This window comes from Mesoplodon mirus (assembly GCF_964341445.2).
Source record: "Mesoplodon mirus genome assembly, chromosome: 18".
Classification (NCBI taxonomy): domain Eukaryota; kingdom Metazoa; phylum Chordata; class Mammalia; order Artiodactyla; family Ziphiidae; genus Mesoplodon; species Mesoplodon mirus.
In genome coordinates, this window is record NC_138994.1 from 61,983,371 (window position 1) to 62,001,600 (window position 18,230).

At 36.2% G+C, this 18,230-nt stretch overlaps 1 protein-coding gene across 10 annotated transcripts in view; it reads right to left on the reverse strand.

Annotated features, from left to right (window-relative positions):
• The window catches only part of VMP1 (vacuole membrane protein 1), a 129,289-nt gene that overhangs the window by 49,590 nt on the left and 61,469 nt on the right, over positions 1–18,230 (reverse strand). For all 10 annotated transcript variants that reach the window (XR_014291858.1, XR_014291859.1, XR_014291860.1 and 7 more), the window contains one exon: positions 9,466–9,597. Coding sequence is in view for 6 of the 10 variants with exons in the window: in XM_082603217.1 (XP_082459343.1) it covers positions 9,466–9,597 (132 nt within the window). In the remaining 4 variants the exon portion in view is untranslated. The remainder of the gene's footprint in view (positions 1–9,465; positions 9,598–18,230) is intronic.

Sequence of the window (18,230 nt, forward strand, 5' to 3'; positions counted from 1 at the left end):
AGAAGGTAGAAAGTGATAAGTGACACAAGAAAGATACAGCAAGAGACAATTTCCAGGGACTGGGAAGATTTTTGAGCAGCAAAGTTCCATGACCAGAGGTATTTTTCAGAAAATTGTTTTTTGTTGCTTTCTGTGGAAATAGACTGGGGGGAAAAAAGGCTAGTAAAGAGGAGACCTATTAGGAAGCCACTATAAATGTTCAGTGGAGAAGTGATAAAGGCATGAACCAGCAGTGGGAAGTGAAAAGAGAGGACGAATTTGAAGATACCGTGGAGGTAGAATCAACAGGCCTGAAGAATGACTGGATATGCGAAGTGAGGAGGGAGTCAGAGGATTCAAATTTTGACTCCAAGTGATTATGAGGACAGTGATATCATTAACAGAAATCGGGAACAAAGAAGAAAAAGATCATAAAGGGAATAATTAAACCTTGCATGAAACAGTCCACGAAGTACATAACAGCTCTCTAGACGTAACTCTTATAAATGATGCTAGAATTGTTCAAGGTCATAGGAAGCTACATTCATTCATGTCTACCTCCCACAGACATTTAGTAAAAACATGATAGAAAGCCAAGAGCAAAAGGAAGTCAGCTTAGTGGAAAAATACTGCCCAATCTCAATATTGTAGTCACAAAACTAAAGTAGGTACCATAAAGAATCAGAAATCAAATAAATGCATTAATAATCTTATTTTCTCCCCCAAATACCTACAGAACAAAATCCAACCATCAGTCAAAACTGGAATTTAAGTAAATACTTAGCTTTAAAATTGTTACCTAGAAACAGTTTCTTAGTAAAAGCATATACACCCTTTAACCTAGTTGGAGAGCACATGGTAAAGCAACGAGAGCCAAGGTTTTTTTCACTCTTCCTGCTGATAAACTTATTCTACCAAAGGCCTTTACCTTCAAGAATAAAAAACACATTTCCCACCCCATTTCATTTTACTTAATTTGCTATTTTAGCTACAGTTGATCCAACTTTTTTATTGCTCTTGTCAAACTGGGGGTTTTACAAAATACATGCATCTATGAGGAAATTCCAGCACCAAAGTCACATAAACTTTTGGATTTTTATGGAACTGATTACTATAAAAACTTTTAAATCACAATCACAATCAATAAGCTATAACTAAAAAGATGTCAGGAAACTTACAGATTACCAAATAAAAACCTAGTATCTTTTTATACACCATTAATAACTATTTACAAAAATATAATATCCAACTTATGACAATAAAACCTAAGAGAGGGGCTTCCCTGGTGGCGCAGTGGTTGAGAGTCCGCCTGCTGATGCAGGGGATGTGGGTTCGTGCCCCGGTCCAGCAGGATCCCACATGCCACGTAGCGGAGCGGCTGGGCCCGTGAGCCATGGCCACTGAGCCTGCGCGTCCGGAGCCTGTGCTCCACAACGGGAGAGGCCACAACAGTGAGAGGCCTGCGTACCGCAAAAAAAAAAAAAAAAAAAAAAAACCTAAGAGAAAACTAACATGTTAAAATCACTGGGAAAATAGTGTTAGAATACACAAATAGGTAATGACCTGAAAAAGGGAAACTTAGATTCCTACATTATATGATTGGCAAAAATATTTTAACAGATAAAAGATTTAAAGGTAAGAGAATAAAACCATAAAAATACTAAAAGGAAATGCAGCAGAATATCTACTACATAATCATAAGGGTTCAGGAAGATAATTTTAGGCAGGACTCCAAAAGGAAACATCTAAGATATTGGAATAAAGACAAAAATGTGAACTTCTTTATCCAAAAAGCAAAACATAGTAAAACACACAGTGAACAATATGGAAAAATTACTGCCAGCATATGACAAAAGGAATCCCCTTAAAAATGTCAATCAATAAGAAAATGAAAAATACACTAAATATAAAAAAATGGGTAAACGAACCAGTTAGACGAAAGGGTTTTTTTCTTTTCCTGTGGTTTCAACATTTTATACAATAAACATACTTCATAGTCACAAAGAAAATTACTAAAAAAAAAGATGTGGAAAATATTTGATGACTGAAAAATGTTCACTGTATGTTTTTATATTCAAAACAAGTCATAAAATAATAAATAGAATACGATTCACTCACAAATATTTACAGAGAAAAAGAATGAAGGATGAAGGGATTTTTTTTATGTATACAAATACCAATTTTCTACAATGAGCTGTACGTAATCACTTTGTAATAAGAACACAATTTTAAAAATCAGTATCAAATGTCTACGATATATATGTGAAAAAGGAATCTAAGACTAATATATATGGCATGACTTTAGCTTTTATTAAAAAAAAGTGTTCCATACACAGAAAACAGTCTAGAATATGGTGGTTATCATCCTACTTTGGGGAGTAGGTGCGTGTGCGCTTTCACTTTTTACTTTTAATACTTCTGGAATGTTTCAATTTATAAGCACTAACATAATTTGAAGATATGCAAACCTGGGAAAAGTAACAGAAGCAAAGAGCCTAAGACAAATTTGTTACTAAAAACAAAAAATGTTTGCAATGTCACTGATCTAGACATAAAATGACAAAACTGTTGTAAGTTTATTTGCATAGTGAAAATGAAAAACAAACACAAGGATGCATCACAAAAGTGTATCAGAACAGCTGAGGAGGGACTTCCCTGGTGGTCCAGTGGTTAAGAATCCGCCTTCCAATGTAGGGGACGCAGGTTTGATCCCTGGTCGGGGAACTAAGATCCCACATGCCATGGGGCAACTGAGCCCATCTGCCACAACTATGGAGCCCACACGCCACAACTAGAGAGAAGCCCACTCACTGCAATGAAAGATCCTGCGTGCCACAATTAAGACCCAACTCAGCCAAATTAAAAACAAAAAACACACACACACACACACAAAAAAAAAGCAGGTGAGGTATCTTACTTGGATATAGTAATATTCTACACGGTGTTAAGCAAGAACAGACAAAAACAAAAACCTTATATTTGACAAATTTATTTTGCAAAACTCTTCTTTGACTAATGAATTAAAACATTAGTACTCTCTCAGCTAATTTAAAATGTGGAAAACTGGCAACAGCCCCCTCCCCAACCTGCAAAATAAATAAACAAAAGTTAAAAACCTCATAAGCCTTTGTCTACACCTGGGAAAAAGTATGTACGGATAAGTAAACCTACATATACTGAAATCTATAATAAGCCACAAAACTGATGGATACTGGTGAAAAAAAGCATGAAAGGCAATAAAGAAAGAAAAGAAAAATCAAATCAAATGTAACAGAAAGAAAAAAAATTTTTTTAATCTGTTCTTCATTTTTTGTTGCATTAACCTGGATGAAAATGTTGCTATGCTGGCTTACAGTAAGCAAAGCACTAATCTCAAAGTCAGAAAACTGGGTTGGGTGTTGGCTCTGAGATTCACCAGCTGTGTGCTCCTGAATGTTTTTCCTATTCAAATCAGGCAAAATATCTTCTACTTCATTGTTTGTACCGAGGCACTTCATTCAAGTGCCTTACACACAGATTTTTATTGACCTTCTTTTATTGACAAAGAAAATTAATAGGGAAGATGACAAAATTGTCAGGAATAAGTTACTCGTTTATTATATTGTTTTCTAGTTTATATAAACAATTGACAGTACATACAATTGTAATTTGGGGTAAAAATTTTAAATAAAATGTTCATAAAGAGTATATAATTTCTGACTAAAGAACATGAAACAGAAGTGTACGTTTTGCTTACTTGATTTTTTAATATAAGCAAATATGAAATTAGGGAATAAGAAATATAAAGTTTATCCTAAAACAGTGATGGTAATTATTGGCCTTATAGGATGAAAACAGTCAAACCTCATGACCATCAGAGTATTGTGGGGACCTCGCTGGTGGCACAGTGGTTAAGAATCCGCCTGCCAATGCAGGGGACACAAGTTCAATCCCTGGTCCGGGAAGATCCCATATGCCGTGGAGCAACTAAGCCTGTGTGCCACAACTACTGAGCCCACGTGCCGCAACTACTGAAGCCCACGTGCTCTAGGGCCCACGTGCCACAGCTACTGAGGCCGCGTGCTGCAACTACTGAAGCCTGTGCGCCTAGAGCCCGTGCTCCACAACAAGAGAAGCCACCACAATGAGAAGCCCACACACTGCAACGAAGAGTAGCCCCTGCTCACCGCAACTAGAGAAAGCCCACATGCAGCAATGAAGACCCAACGCAGCCAAAAAAAAAAAAAAAAAAAAAGATAATAATAATAATAATGACCATAAGGGATGAAGGAAAAAGATTATTACCCTAATGGTAGATAAAGATTTAGAGTCTTCAAGATGTAAAAGTCTTCGAGAGCTCAAATTACACGTATAAGATGAAGCGTGATTTACTTCTTCATCAAATTCTAGGAGACCTGAATTTTTGGAAGTTGAGCTTTTAGATGGTAACAAATTTACAGAATGTATTATCTATAATCCAAGAATCAAAAAATAGTGAAGAATGAAATGAGTCATCCAGCTAATGTTCTACTCAATGCAGGGAGTCGCTATGCATGGATCCATGAAAGGTATCACATAGAGGGAGACAAGGAACTCATTCTTTTTTGAAATAGCAATTCCATTTGTACACAATTAAAATTTATAGGAATTTTTTAAAAATATTGAGCCAATGTGAGCCTCAGAAAACTTTCACTGGCTAATTCTAAGACAAAGTTTACCTCTATTGTTTCTCAGCATGAGTATAACAACTTCTGAATATTTCACAAGCTCATCAATTCCCCCTTTCAAGGAAACATGTCTAAATTCTTTTCAACAGTTTCTCACATTATATGATTTCAAGATCAATTACCATCCCATTCCCCCTCCTAGAGAAATTCTAGTTTGTATAGTAAGTGTTCTATTTCAAGATGACCAAATAAGACCGTTGCCCCTGTGATAGGTTAAAGATGGCTACAAATTCTTTACTTACTCCTCTCATTGAGAGGTGGGTCTAATTCCCCTCTCTGAACATGGGCTGGCTTTAGTGACCTACTTCACCAACAGTGTGGCAAAGTGACTGGGATTTCTAGGTTAGGTTACAAGAAGCCTTGCATCTTCCAGCAAGGTTCTTTCAGAACACTTGTTAGAACTCAGGTGCCATGATATGAGGAAACCCAAGAAGCCCCATGAAGAGTAACCTGAGGTCCCAAACCAACAGTCCAACTGAACTCCAAACCAACAGACAGAATCAACTTGTCAGTTATATAAGCAAACCATCTTGGAAGTAGATACTCCGATTTACAGTCAAACCATTTTGCCTAAATTGCACAGCTGTGAGCAATATAAACTATTCTTGTTTCAAAGCACTAAATAATGGGGGGGGGGTTATTACTCAGCAATAGATAACTGGAACACCCTTTATCTTAATAATAACCCCAAATAGAAACACTGAACTCTGTCTTTGATGAAACTAGTATTAATAAATGAAGACGGGCAGATGGGAAGGAAAGATTATACCAGAGAGGCTGCAGTGGAAGATATAGAAGAGAAGCAAAGTGATTTGCACTACAGAACTCCACAAAGGATCATCAGCAGAACTGCAGAAGAAACTGGGGTAGGGCTGAAAACAAGGAGACTGTATACAAAGTACTTAGCATAGCCAGACATCTTCCTCCCCTAGTCCCGAAAAAGACATCAAGTATAGTCTCTAGAAAGTATACCAAAGGTTCTGTACTCAGGATATCTTTGCGCAGGCATCCACGGTCTTACCACAAAGTAGGTTAAGTGAAAGTCTACTCAGTAAATGAAGATCTGTAACCCGCCTTCTACAACTTAGCTTTAGAATGTCAGCAGCAAGATTTATATCCCCAAAGTATGGAACTGGAAGATCCATCACTAAAGAAACTGAACTATCCCAAAGGAAAGATGCACAAAAACTGATATACAGAGTTTCCAATAAACCAGGTGGCCTGCCACTCCTATACCTTGCCTCCACACACATAGTTTCCATTTGGCTTTTATGTGCCTTATTCTTACATATAAATAGAAAAACAAGGATCACCAGACTTTGAGGAAAGCTTCCAACAGGAAACAGAACAGACAAAGGGGGAAAAAAAAAAGAAATGCCTGGAGTATTGAAAACTTGAAGAAACTAAATACCTTCAAAAAGATAGGATAAGCCATTTTTGGGGAAGTATAATACAAATTGCTTTTTGAAAATAAATATATGACAGTGGAAAAACATTTTAATATTAGATTATAGAAGATAAAGTTGAGGAAATTGCATACACAGTAAAATGAGATAAATATTAGGAGGAAAATTATAAAAAAAATTAAAATGATGGGTGTTGGAGTCCCAATATCAAAATAATGGTAATTCCAGAAAGCAAGAGTAGAGACCAAAGACGGTAAACTGACACAGAAAAAATACAAGAATGGGGCTTCCCTGGTGGAGCAGTGGTTGAGAATCTGCCTGCCAATGCAGGGGACACGGGTTCGATCCCTGGTCCGGGAAGATCCCACATGTCACGGAGCAACTAAGCCCGTGCACCACAACTACTGAGCCTGTGCTCTAGAGCCCGCGAGCCACAACTACTGAGCCCATGTGCTGCAACTACTGAAGCCCACGCACCTAGAGCCCATGCTCTGCAACAAGAGAAGCCACTGCAATGAGAAGCCCGCGCACCGCGACGAAGAGTAGTCCCTGTTCACCGCAACCAGAGAAAGCCCATGTGCAGCAACAAAGACCCAAGGCAGCCAAAAATAAATAAATTTATTTAAAAAAAAAAAAAGGTTTCCCAAAACTAGTGGACTCTAGGTTGACAAGTTTCCTGAGTGCCTAGCAGAGTAAATATTAAAAAAGACCCATACCTCAGATAATGAATCTACAAGCTTCTGCAGAAAAAACCAAAACAACCAAAAAGACTACCTATAAAGAGGGCTCAGCATGGCATTAGGTATATCACTATCAACACCAGAAGCCTGAAGATGATTGAGAAATGCCTTCCAAATCCTAAATTAAAAAATGATTTCAACGTAGAATCCTATATTCATCTAACTGACTGAGTGTGAATGAAGAATACAGCATTTTAAGAATTTTCCTTCTACTTATCCTTTCTCAGAAAGGTACCGCAGAATATGTTCAACTAAAAGGAGGGAGTAAATCAAGAAAGAGCAAGATAAGGGATCCAAATCAAGAGAGAAGCAATGGCGCAGAGGGCCAAGAAAACACCACATACAGACTAGAGTGGGAGCGTGGGGGAATCCAGAGTGATGACTCCAAGAAAAGTGCATTACCAAGTGGAAAGTGATCTTGAGACGTGTTTCACAGAGCTGGTAGAAAGAAGAGATTGAAGAAACCATGCAAATAAAAAAAAATATTCATTCCAAAACAAAAAAACTTGAAGGAAAATAATCACAATACATTAGTTGGCTTAACAGAGAACAGTACTTATACCTGTTTGGGATCCAACCACAGCATGAAAATTTAAAGCCGCACACCATCTTAGACTGATCCTACTTCAACTTGCTGATTTTATATAGATGATAAAAGGTTGTGCTATGTTAGAGGACATGCATTAATTAGTGCCACAAATGACAGAGGTTATCAGTTATCACAAATCGGGATACTCAACCACCTATGTCTATAGCTGGACATTGTTCCAGGAAATGGAATTTACCAGTGACGCTGCCATTCTGAGGTCTGGTTCCAGCTCTACTTCTAAGCACGTGAAACCTGGGAGGGAACAATGTCTAGATCTGCAGTTTTCTATAAAATTAGAAAAATGGTACCTTTCCATACTACCTCAGAGTTAACACTAGGGTCAAATCAGAGAGTGGACTTTAAAAAGCATTAAAAATAATTAAAAAGTATTATTAGTAATAATTATTAGCATTAATAGAAACATTATGATGTGAGGAAGAAAGGCACAATATTTGGTTAAAACAAAGCAGATACAAGGACAATTTGCCTCTTTCCGGGCAGATGGCCATAGCTCTTTGACTGCTTTGTTTGATGTTTGGCTATTCTACATTCATATTTGAAAGTTTATTTTCAATTAAAAACTATAACTATCCGTAGTTGATTTCCATTTAATAACGCTTTTTTAAAAAAAGGACATCTGTCATTTAAAAAAAATATTTTTTTCCCTCTCTAGGGTAGTGGGTTTGGGGTTTCAGATTCCACTGAGAAGAAAACTATGAACTAATTGAACAAAAAAATCTATGCGTACTTACGTGGGCACATGCACTTACAGACGCACAATAATAAGACAATTTAGATCAAATCTGGGGAGTGAGATGTATTTTATATGAAAACTTTCAAGAATCTCTTTTATATCCTTTTTATTTATGTCTATGTTGATTTCTACTATCCTCCCTAAGATGGAGATTCAATCAGTTGATAATGTTCGTAGGAATTTTCCTACAAAGAAACAACACCTATTTTGTAACACTAAGATACATGTTGATATGTAGTTTGTGCTCAGGTGTAAAAGGCCTCAGCCTCCCCCACCCCCCCCCAACAAAGGATAATTTTATCTTAATTGCCCCTTCTTTTTTTTTTTAAATTAATTAATTTAATTTATTTATTTTTGGCTGCACTGTGTCTTTGTTGCTGCACACAGGCTTTCTCTAGTTGCAGCGAGTGGGGGCTACTCTTTGTTGTGATGAGCGGGCTTCTCATTGCGGTGGTTTTTCTTCTTGCGGAACACGGGCCCTAGGCACATGGGTTTCAGTAGTTGTGGCGCACGGGCTTAGTTGCTCATGGCATGTGGGACCTTCCCTGACCAGGGCTCGAACCCGTGTCCCCTGAATTGGCAGGCGGATTCTTAACCACTGCGCCACCAGGGAAGCCCTGCCCCTTCTTTTTATTTTATTTTTTTTTTTTGCGGTACACAGGCCTCTCACTGTTGTGGCCTCTCCCGTTGCGGAGCACAGGCTCCGGACGCGCAGGCTCAGCGGCCATGGCTCACAGGTCTAGCCGCTCCATGGCACGTGGGATCTTCCCGGACCGGGGCACGAACCTGTGTCCCCTGCATCAGCAGGCGGACTCTCAACCACTGCGCCACCAGGGAAGCCCTAATTGCCCCTTCTTAATTGGGAGTTAAGTTTCCTCTAAACATGGTAAAGTATTTTGGTGTTATTTTCAAAAAGTTAATTAGGAAGTTCTATTATTTTTGATTCACAGCCTGGTCCACCTATTTATCCCCCTTACTTATTCACTGGTCTGCTTGATAATACTTATAAACACATAATGGACAAATAATGTTTCAGTTCCTTATCCTCCCTGGCCACATGAATTTACCCTGGTTTAGTCTGAGTTGTCTTGTTGCCTCTTTCTGTATTTCTCTATTCTAAGATCATGAGTATAATCATTTTCATATTTCAGCTTTTCTAAATATTTTATACTAAACTATGTGTTTACATTGGCAGTTTTCTTCTTCAGAGTAACTATTAAAAAATTTACCTTAATCATAACCTCTTTAAGGGATAAATAAAGTATTCTACTTTTTTCCCCACTGATCTTACTTGTGCAGTCTCTGCATGTTCCAGCATCTCTTCAAATTCCTGATAGTCTTCATCATCTGGTTCAGCACCTGAGAGGCGAGCTGCCCTGGCCATGAAATATGGAGGCAGCTCTCCAATCGCTGTACCAATACCCTACGTAAAAAAACCAAAATACTTACATGAGATTTTCTCAACACAGTGAAACTAAGCAGATCAAATCTTTATTTTTCAATATCACCAAAAGCATGTTAAGATGTATGTATTAGGGAGGAAAAGATATATCACACAATCAGGAGGACATGAGTTTGAATCATACCCTAATACTGACCTACACAATGCCAGGCCAGATAACATACATAAAACTTTTAGACAATCCCTGGTACGCTGCAGACACTAAATTAATGTTAGTTCTCTAGCATCTCTACTTGTATCCTCTGTTCTTACTTTTTACATCTCTTTTCATTTTATTAAGTTTAGAAATAGCAGGGGTGGGTGGGATGAATTGGGAGATCGGGATTGACATATATACACTATTGATACTATGTATAAAATAGATAACTAATGAAAACCTACTGTATTGCACAGGGAACTCTATTCAGTGCTCTGTGGTGACCGAAATGTGAAGGAAATGCAAAAAAGAGGAGATATATGTATACGTACAGCTGATTCACTTTGCTGAAACAACACAATATTGTTGTGTTGGGATTAAAAACCTACATTAATTTGAAAACTAATAAACCTGTCAGAGAATAAGAAAAAAAAACACCATTTTTTTTTTAACTGCACAGTGACATTTATTGTTTCAGCCTGGAAAAACATCCCTTTTTAAAATTTCACACAGCAAAGCAAGTTAAAAACTTCACTCGTCAAATAAATGATAATTTAAACAAGAACTTGCTAAAGAAACAGCAGAAACTAACACAGTATTGTAAAGCAACTATATTCCAATAAAAATTAAAAAAAAAAAAAGAAATAGCACATGGTTTTCTAGACTTTTGAAATGTTATTTCCTTTTTTTTATTGACGTATAGCTGATTTATAATATAATATTAGTTTCAGGTATAAAACAGTTATTCAAAATTTTTATAGACTATACTCTATTTAAAGTTATTATAAACTGTTGGCCTATTTTCCTTGTAGCTTATTTATTTTATACACAGTAGTTTGTACCTCTTAATCCCCTATGGCTATCTTGTCCCCTCCTCCCCACTTCCCTCTCCCCAATGGTAACCACTAGTTTGTTCTCTGTATCTGAAATTCTGTTTCTGTTTTGTTATAACCACTCATTTGTTTTAGTTTTTTAGATTTTATATGTAAATATATATATATATATATACACACTGTTATTTTTGTCAGTTCCCCCTCTTTTCAAATATTCAAATGATTTGCTAATGAGCATTCACTAGTATAGCTGTTTGATATATAGGAAATCTTCTGATATTGAGGATGTTGTTTTAATCCCAATACAACTTTTTTGTTCAGAGTTAAAGCTTTTAACACACTGTGGTCAGGAAGCCCCTTGAAATCTCAACATTAGGACGGATAAATTTTCACCACAGGAAAAATGTTGATTTCCTCAGGACACTGAGTGACTCATGTTTCAGTCACTTTGTGGATTCTTGTTTTTGAAGAGAAATTTTTTTTTTTAATCAACTTAGAACATAAGGATGAAAACAAAGGTAAAAGAATCAGGAACTTGGTTTGGACATATATGGCTTAAATACAGGATAGATAATAATGCAAGAGGCCTGTAGTCTCCGGGAGAATTCTTAACTTTGAGCTATGCTTCTCTGCCTTGAGTCATAGTGAATGAAAAAGCTTTGGTAGTTTTCAGAAGCAACTTTAGGCTTTATGTTGGCTATGTCCTATGGCTCTGCCTGCAAATGCCTTGACAAGAATCCCCAAGGGACATTACGAAATTCAAACATTTTACAATCACAGTGTTATACTCCAGTGTGTGAAATCAATCATCTCCAAGTGTAACTGCATTATCCACATGTGAACCAAGAGTTATGAAAAGAACATACTTAAGTGCCAAAAGAATAAGACCATATTTAGTTAAAGAACAGAGAGAAGAGGGAGAGGAGAGAGAGATATATATACAAAGAAGGATATAGGAAGAAAACACAAATCATATTTTGCTAAATAAGAGAAGTTAATTTAGTCACTTTTGGAGGATGTTAGAGAACCAACTAATTATTTTAAAAACTGGTAAATAAAGAGAAATAATCAATTATTTATCCTGTCTTACCTATATGGAAGATATCTCAGGGTAACCAAATTGGTGATAAGGAGAAGTTTCTCTTTATAAAAGTATTCCAGTCAATAACTAAAGAAAAAAATGATGCAACTGGAATGCCCCCATTTTATAAACCCTAGTAAAATAATGGACTTATATAATAATGGTGTTAATATCGTAAACAGAAAGACAACCAGACATTATTGCACTTTGTGATAGAATACGTAAGACTATAAAGTGTATTCTTGTAAAAAAAAAAACTTTTTTTTCAAGCCTCTCAACCCGGCTATCAATTCACAGGAGACAGAGGAACATATTTAAATTACACCAACTGGAATACAATCAGTAAAATTCAGACCGTGGAAAACTATACTTGACAAACAATCCAGTTTCATCAACAAATATATTTGAAAAGAAAAACAAAGAAATAAACACAATCAGAAAAATCTGAACACTAACTGGGTAACTGATTTGAAGAGACTATTCCTAAATTCTCTTAGGCATGACAATGTTTTTTAAGTCCTAAGGTTGATATATTTACAGATAAAATATGATATGTTACCTGGAATATGCTTCAAGATAATTGTGAGCAGTGTGAGGAGGGGTCTAGATGAAAGTATTAGCCAGGAGTTAATATTAGCGGAAGTTGGGTGATAATATATTGAATTAATTATATAATTCCCTGTACTCAAAAAAAAAATTTTCATGACAAAAAGTAGGAAGAAAAGTTAATTGCAACATTTTATTCAAAACATAAACTTCTCTTAAAACATGTGAAGTCAAATTTCAATAGTTCTGAAAGCAATCATATGATTCAAACTCATGACAAGTTTCCCTAAAGTTAAAAAGGAAGTAATAATGGACTGAAATGAAATCAAGAGCTACATACTGTCTTATACTTAGTTGACCATATTCATTGTTATATTTTAATTCTGTTCATGTTTTCCCATATTAGCAAGGAGTAAGAATGGTGATCATGAGCCAGTGTTCTATTTTTTATGCATATAAATAAAAAGGAAATATAGTCATCCAGACAGGTCCCCTTAAGACACATTATACTCCAGACACAGAAGTGTGTTTAGTCAGTTATCTCAAATTAGATACTGAAGTCCCATAATTTCATGATTCTTTCAAAACAATTTTATAATTCTTGCAAAATCAACATAAAAAAACAAAACTAAATTGTGGAACACTAAAAGCTGTCAGCCCAAGTTTAATTAAGGGGAAGAAATGACTGGCTTCCTTATTGCAAAAGAAAGACAAGTGGTATTTAGTCAAGCAATAATTCAGAAAGCTCTTCTAAAAACTGTCCACTGCATATCAATTTATTACCCTGAAGTCCTTGCTTCTTGAATTAGAGGAGAGTTTAATATGCACAAAATATGCAAAACCAATAGAGAAACACAATATCTTACTGGAGTGTCAATTTTATTAAAAGATTTTGGGGAGGACAAAAATCCTAAATTTTTGTGCTTTCAAAAGTTTTGTCAACTGGATTCACAGGTAAATCACCAGCATCTTGCTTTTCTATGTAGGAATTATAAGTTTAATGGTAAAAATCTGGGGAGTAGAAAATTTTACATATGCTGACTACTCAGAAATTACAGTAGTTTGGTATTATCAGTGTGTTAATAATCTTTAAAAACAAAACCATTTTCTATTAAATATTCCAACTGCAAACATGAAACAGAGGCTAAAAGCCAAAGTTTGGAGGGTAACTTGGAACCACTGTGAAATTCAAGGCTTTTACAGCAATGTTTAAAAAACAATTATACCAATTTTAGTAAAATTAGCAGATTGTTTTACAAACGAAAAAAGAGAGAAAATGTGCTTCCAGTTTCCCTTAAGGTCAGTTTTAAAATGACTTCAGGAAGGAATGATGTTCTGATACATGCTACAACATGGATGAAACTTGAAAACATTACGCTAGGTGAAATAAGCCAGACACAAACAGACAGATACTGTATGATTCCATTTATACTGGTTATCAAGAATAGGCAAATTCATAGAGGCAGAAAGTCGAGAGGTTACTCTCTCCCCAGGGGCTGGGGAGAGGAGGGAATGAGGAGTTACTGTTTAATGCGTACAGAGTTTCTGTTTGTGGATGACAGAAAAGTTCTGGAAGTAGATATTGGTGATGGTTACACAACACTGTGAATGTACTTAATGCCAGTACATTGTGCACTTAAAAATGGTTAAATGGTAAACTATGTTATGTACATTTTACCACAATAGGAAAAAAACTCCCAAAAAACAAAACCATGAACTTAACAAATAATTGAGTTTAGGGACTTCCCTGGTAGTCCAGTGGAAAAGAATCCGCCTTATAATGCAGGAGACACGGGTTCGATCCCTGGTCAGGGAACTAAGATCCCACATGTTGAGGGGAAACTAAGCCTGTGCGTCACAACTAATGAGCTCGCGAGCCTCAACTACACAGCCCATGTGCTCAGGAACCAACAAGCCACAACTGCAGATCCCACATGCCCTGGAGCGTGCATGCCACAACCAGAGAAGAGAAAACCCACATGCCACAACTAGAGAGAAGTCCATGTACCGCAACGAAGAGCCTGCATACCTCAACAAAAGATCCCGCATGCCGCAACTAAGAACGAACACAGCCAAAAATAAATAAAATAAATAAATAATAAAATAAGTCTTAAAAAAAAAAAGAAAAGAAATGAGCTTAAAAGGTGATGTTCTAAAAACCCACGAGACCTAACAAATGAAGAGGAAATAGGCAGTCTACCTGAAAAACAATTCAGAATAATGATAGTAAAAATGCAAAATCTTGGAAATAGAATGGAGAAAATACAAGAAACATTTAACAAGGAACTAGAAGAACTAAAGAGCAAACAAACAGTGATTAACAACACAATAAATGAAATTAAAAATTCTCTACAAGGGATCAATATCGGAATAACTGAGGCAGAAGAACGGATAAGTGACCTGGAAGATAAAACAGTGGAAATAACTACTGCAGAGCAGAATAAAGAAAAAAGAATGAAAAGAATTGAGGACAGTCTCAGAGACCTCTGGGACAACATTAAACGCACCAACATTCGAATTACAGGGGTCCCAGAAGAAGAAGAGAAAAAGAAAGGGACTGAGAAAATATCTGAAGAGACTATAGTTGAAAATTTCCCTAATATGGGAAAGGAAGTAGTTAATCAAGTCCAGGAAGTGCAGAGAGTCCCATACAGGATAAATCCAAGGAGAAACAGGCCAAGACACATATTAATCAAACTATCACAAATCAAATACAAAGAACAAATATTAAAAGCAGCAAGGGAAAAACAACAAATAACACATAAGGAAATCCCCATAAGGTTAACAGCTGATCTTTCAGCAGAAACTCTGCAAGCTGAAGGGAGTGGCAGGACATATTTAAAGTGATGAAAGGGAAAAACCTACAACCAAGATTACTCTGCCCAGCAAGGATCTCATTCAGATTTAACAGAGAAATTAAAACCTTTACAGACAAGCAAAAGCTAAGAGAACTCAGCACCACCAAACCAGCTTTACAACAAATGCTAAAGGAACTTCTCTGGGCAGGAAACACAAGAGAAGGAAAAGACCTACAATAATAAACCCAAAACAATTAAGAAAATGGGAATAGGAACATACATATCGATAATTACCTTAAATGTAAATGGATTAAATGCTCCAACCAAAAGACATAGATTGGCTGAATGGATACAAAAAAAAGACCTGTATATATATTGTCTATAAGAGACTCACTTAAGACCTAGGGACACATACAGACTGAAAGTGAGGGGATGGAAAAAGATATTCCATGCAAACGGAAATCAAAAGAAAGCTGGAGGAGCAATTCTCATATCAGACAAAATAGACTTTAAAACAAAGACTATTACAAGAGACAAAGAAGGACACTACATAATGATCAAGGGATCGATCCAAGAAGAAGATATAACAATTGTAAATATTTATGCACCCAACATAGGAGCACCTCAATACATAAGGCAAATACTAACAGCCATAAAAGGGGAAATCAACAGTAACACAATCATAGTAGGGGAATTTAACACCCCCCTTCCACCAATGGACAGATCATCCAAAATGAAAATAAATAAGGAAACACAAGCTTTAAATGATACATTAAACAAGATGGACTTAATTGATATTTATAGGACATTCCATCCAAAAACAACAGAATACACATTCTTCTCAAGTGCTCATGGAACATTCTCCAGGATAGATCATATCTTGGGTCACAAATCAAACCTTGGTAAATTTAAGAAAATTGAAATCATATCAAGTATCTTTTCCGACCACGCTATGAGACTAGATGTCAATTACAGGAAAAAATCTGTAAGAAATACAAAAACACATAGAGGCTAAACAACACACTACTTAATAACCAAGAGATCACTGAAGAAATAAAAAGGAAATCAAAAAATACCTAGAAACAAATGACAATGAAAACACAATGATCCAAAACCTACGGATGCAGCAAAAGCAGTTCTAAGAGGGAAGTTTATAGCAATACAATCCTACCTTAAGAAACAAGAAACATCTCATATAAACAACCTAACCTTACACCTAAAGCAATTAGAGAAAGAAGAACAAAGAAAACCCCAAAGTTAGAAGGAAAGAAATCAAAGATCAGATCAGAAATGAAAAAGAAATGAAGGAAACAATAGCAAAGATCAGTAAAACTAAAAGCTGGTTCTTTGAGAAGATAAACAAAATTGATAAACCATTAGCCAGACTCATCAAGAAAAAAAGGGAGAAGACTCAAATCAATAGAATTAGAAATGAAAAAGGAGAAGTAACAACTGACACTGCAGAAATACAGAGGATCATGAGAGATTACTACAAGCAACTATATGCCAATAAAATGGACAACCTGGAAGAAATGGACAAATCCTTAGAAATGCACAACCTGCCGAGACTGAAGCAGGAAGAAACAGAAAATATGAAGAGACCAATCACAAGCACTGAAATTGAAACTGTGATTAAAAATCTTGCAACAAACAAAAGCCCAGGACCAGATGGCTTCACAGGCGAATTCTATCAAACATTTAGAGAAGAGCTAACACTTATCCTTCTGAAACTCTTCCAAAATATAGCAGAGGGAGGAACACTCCCAAACTCATTCTACGAGGCCACCATCACCTTGATACCAAAACCAGACAAGGATGTCACAAAGAAAGAAAACTACAGGCCAATATCACTGATGAACATAGATGCAAAAATCCTCAACAAAATACTAGCAAACAGAATCCAACAGCACATTAAAAGGATCATACACCATGATCAAGTGGGGTTTATTCCAGGAATGCAAGGATTCTTCAATATACGCAAATCAATCAACATGATACACCATATCAACAAATTGAGGGAGAAAAATCATATGATCATCTCAATAGATGCAGAGAAAGCTTCTGACAAAATTCAACACCTATTTATGATAAAAACCCTCCAGAAAGTAAGCATAGAGGGAACAATCCTCAACATAATAAAGGCCATATATGACAAACCCACAGCCAACATCGTCCTCAATGGTGAAAAACTGAAACCATTTCCACTAAGATCAGGAACAAGACAAGGTTGCCCACTCTCACCACTATTATTCAACATAGTTTGAGAAGTTTTAGCCACAGCAATCAGAGAAGAAAAAGAAATAAAAGGAATCCAAATGGGAAAAGAGGAAGTAAAGCTGTCACTGTTTGCAGATGACATGATACTATATGGAGAGAATCCTAAAGATACTACCAGAAAACTACCAGAGCTAATCAATGAATTTGGTAAAGTAGCAGGATACAAAATTAATGCACAGAAATCTCTTCCATTCCTATACACTAATGATGAAAAATCTGAAATGAAATTAAGAAAACACTTCCATTTACCATTGCTACAAAAAGAATAAAATATCTAGGAATAAACCTACCTAAGGAGACAAAAGACCTGTATCAGAAAATTATAAGACACTGATGAAAGAAATTAAAGATGATATAAATAGATGGAGAGATATACCATGTTCTTAGATTGGAGAATCAACATTGTGAAAAGGACTCTACTACCCAAAGCAATCTACAGATTCAATTCAATCCTTATCAAGCTACCAATGGCATTTTTCACAGAACTAGAACAAAAAATTTCACAATTTGTATGGAAACACAAAAGACCCCGAATAGCCAAAGCAATCTTGAGAACGAAAAGTGGAGCTGGAGGAATCAGACTCCCTGACTTCAGACTATACTACAAAACTACAGTAATCAAGACAGTATGGTACTGGCAAAAAAACAGAAAGATAGATCAATGGAACAGGATAGAAAGCCCAGAGGTAAACCCACACACATATGGTCACCTTATCTTTGATAAAGGAGGCAGGAATGTACAGTGGAGAAAGGACAGCCTCTTCAATAAATGGTGATCGGAAAACTGGACGGGGACATGTAAAAGGATGAGATTAGATCACTCCCTAACACCATACACAAAAATAAACTCAAAATGGATTAAAGACCTAAATGTAAGACCGGACACTATCAAACTCTTAGAGGAAAACACAGGCAGAACACTC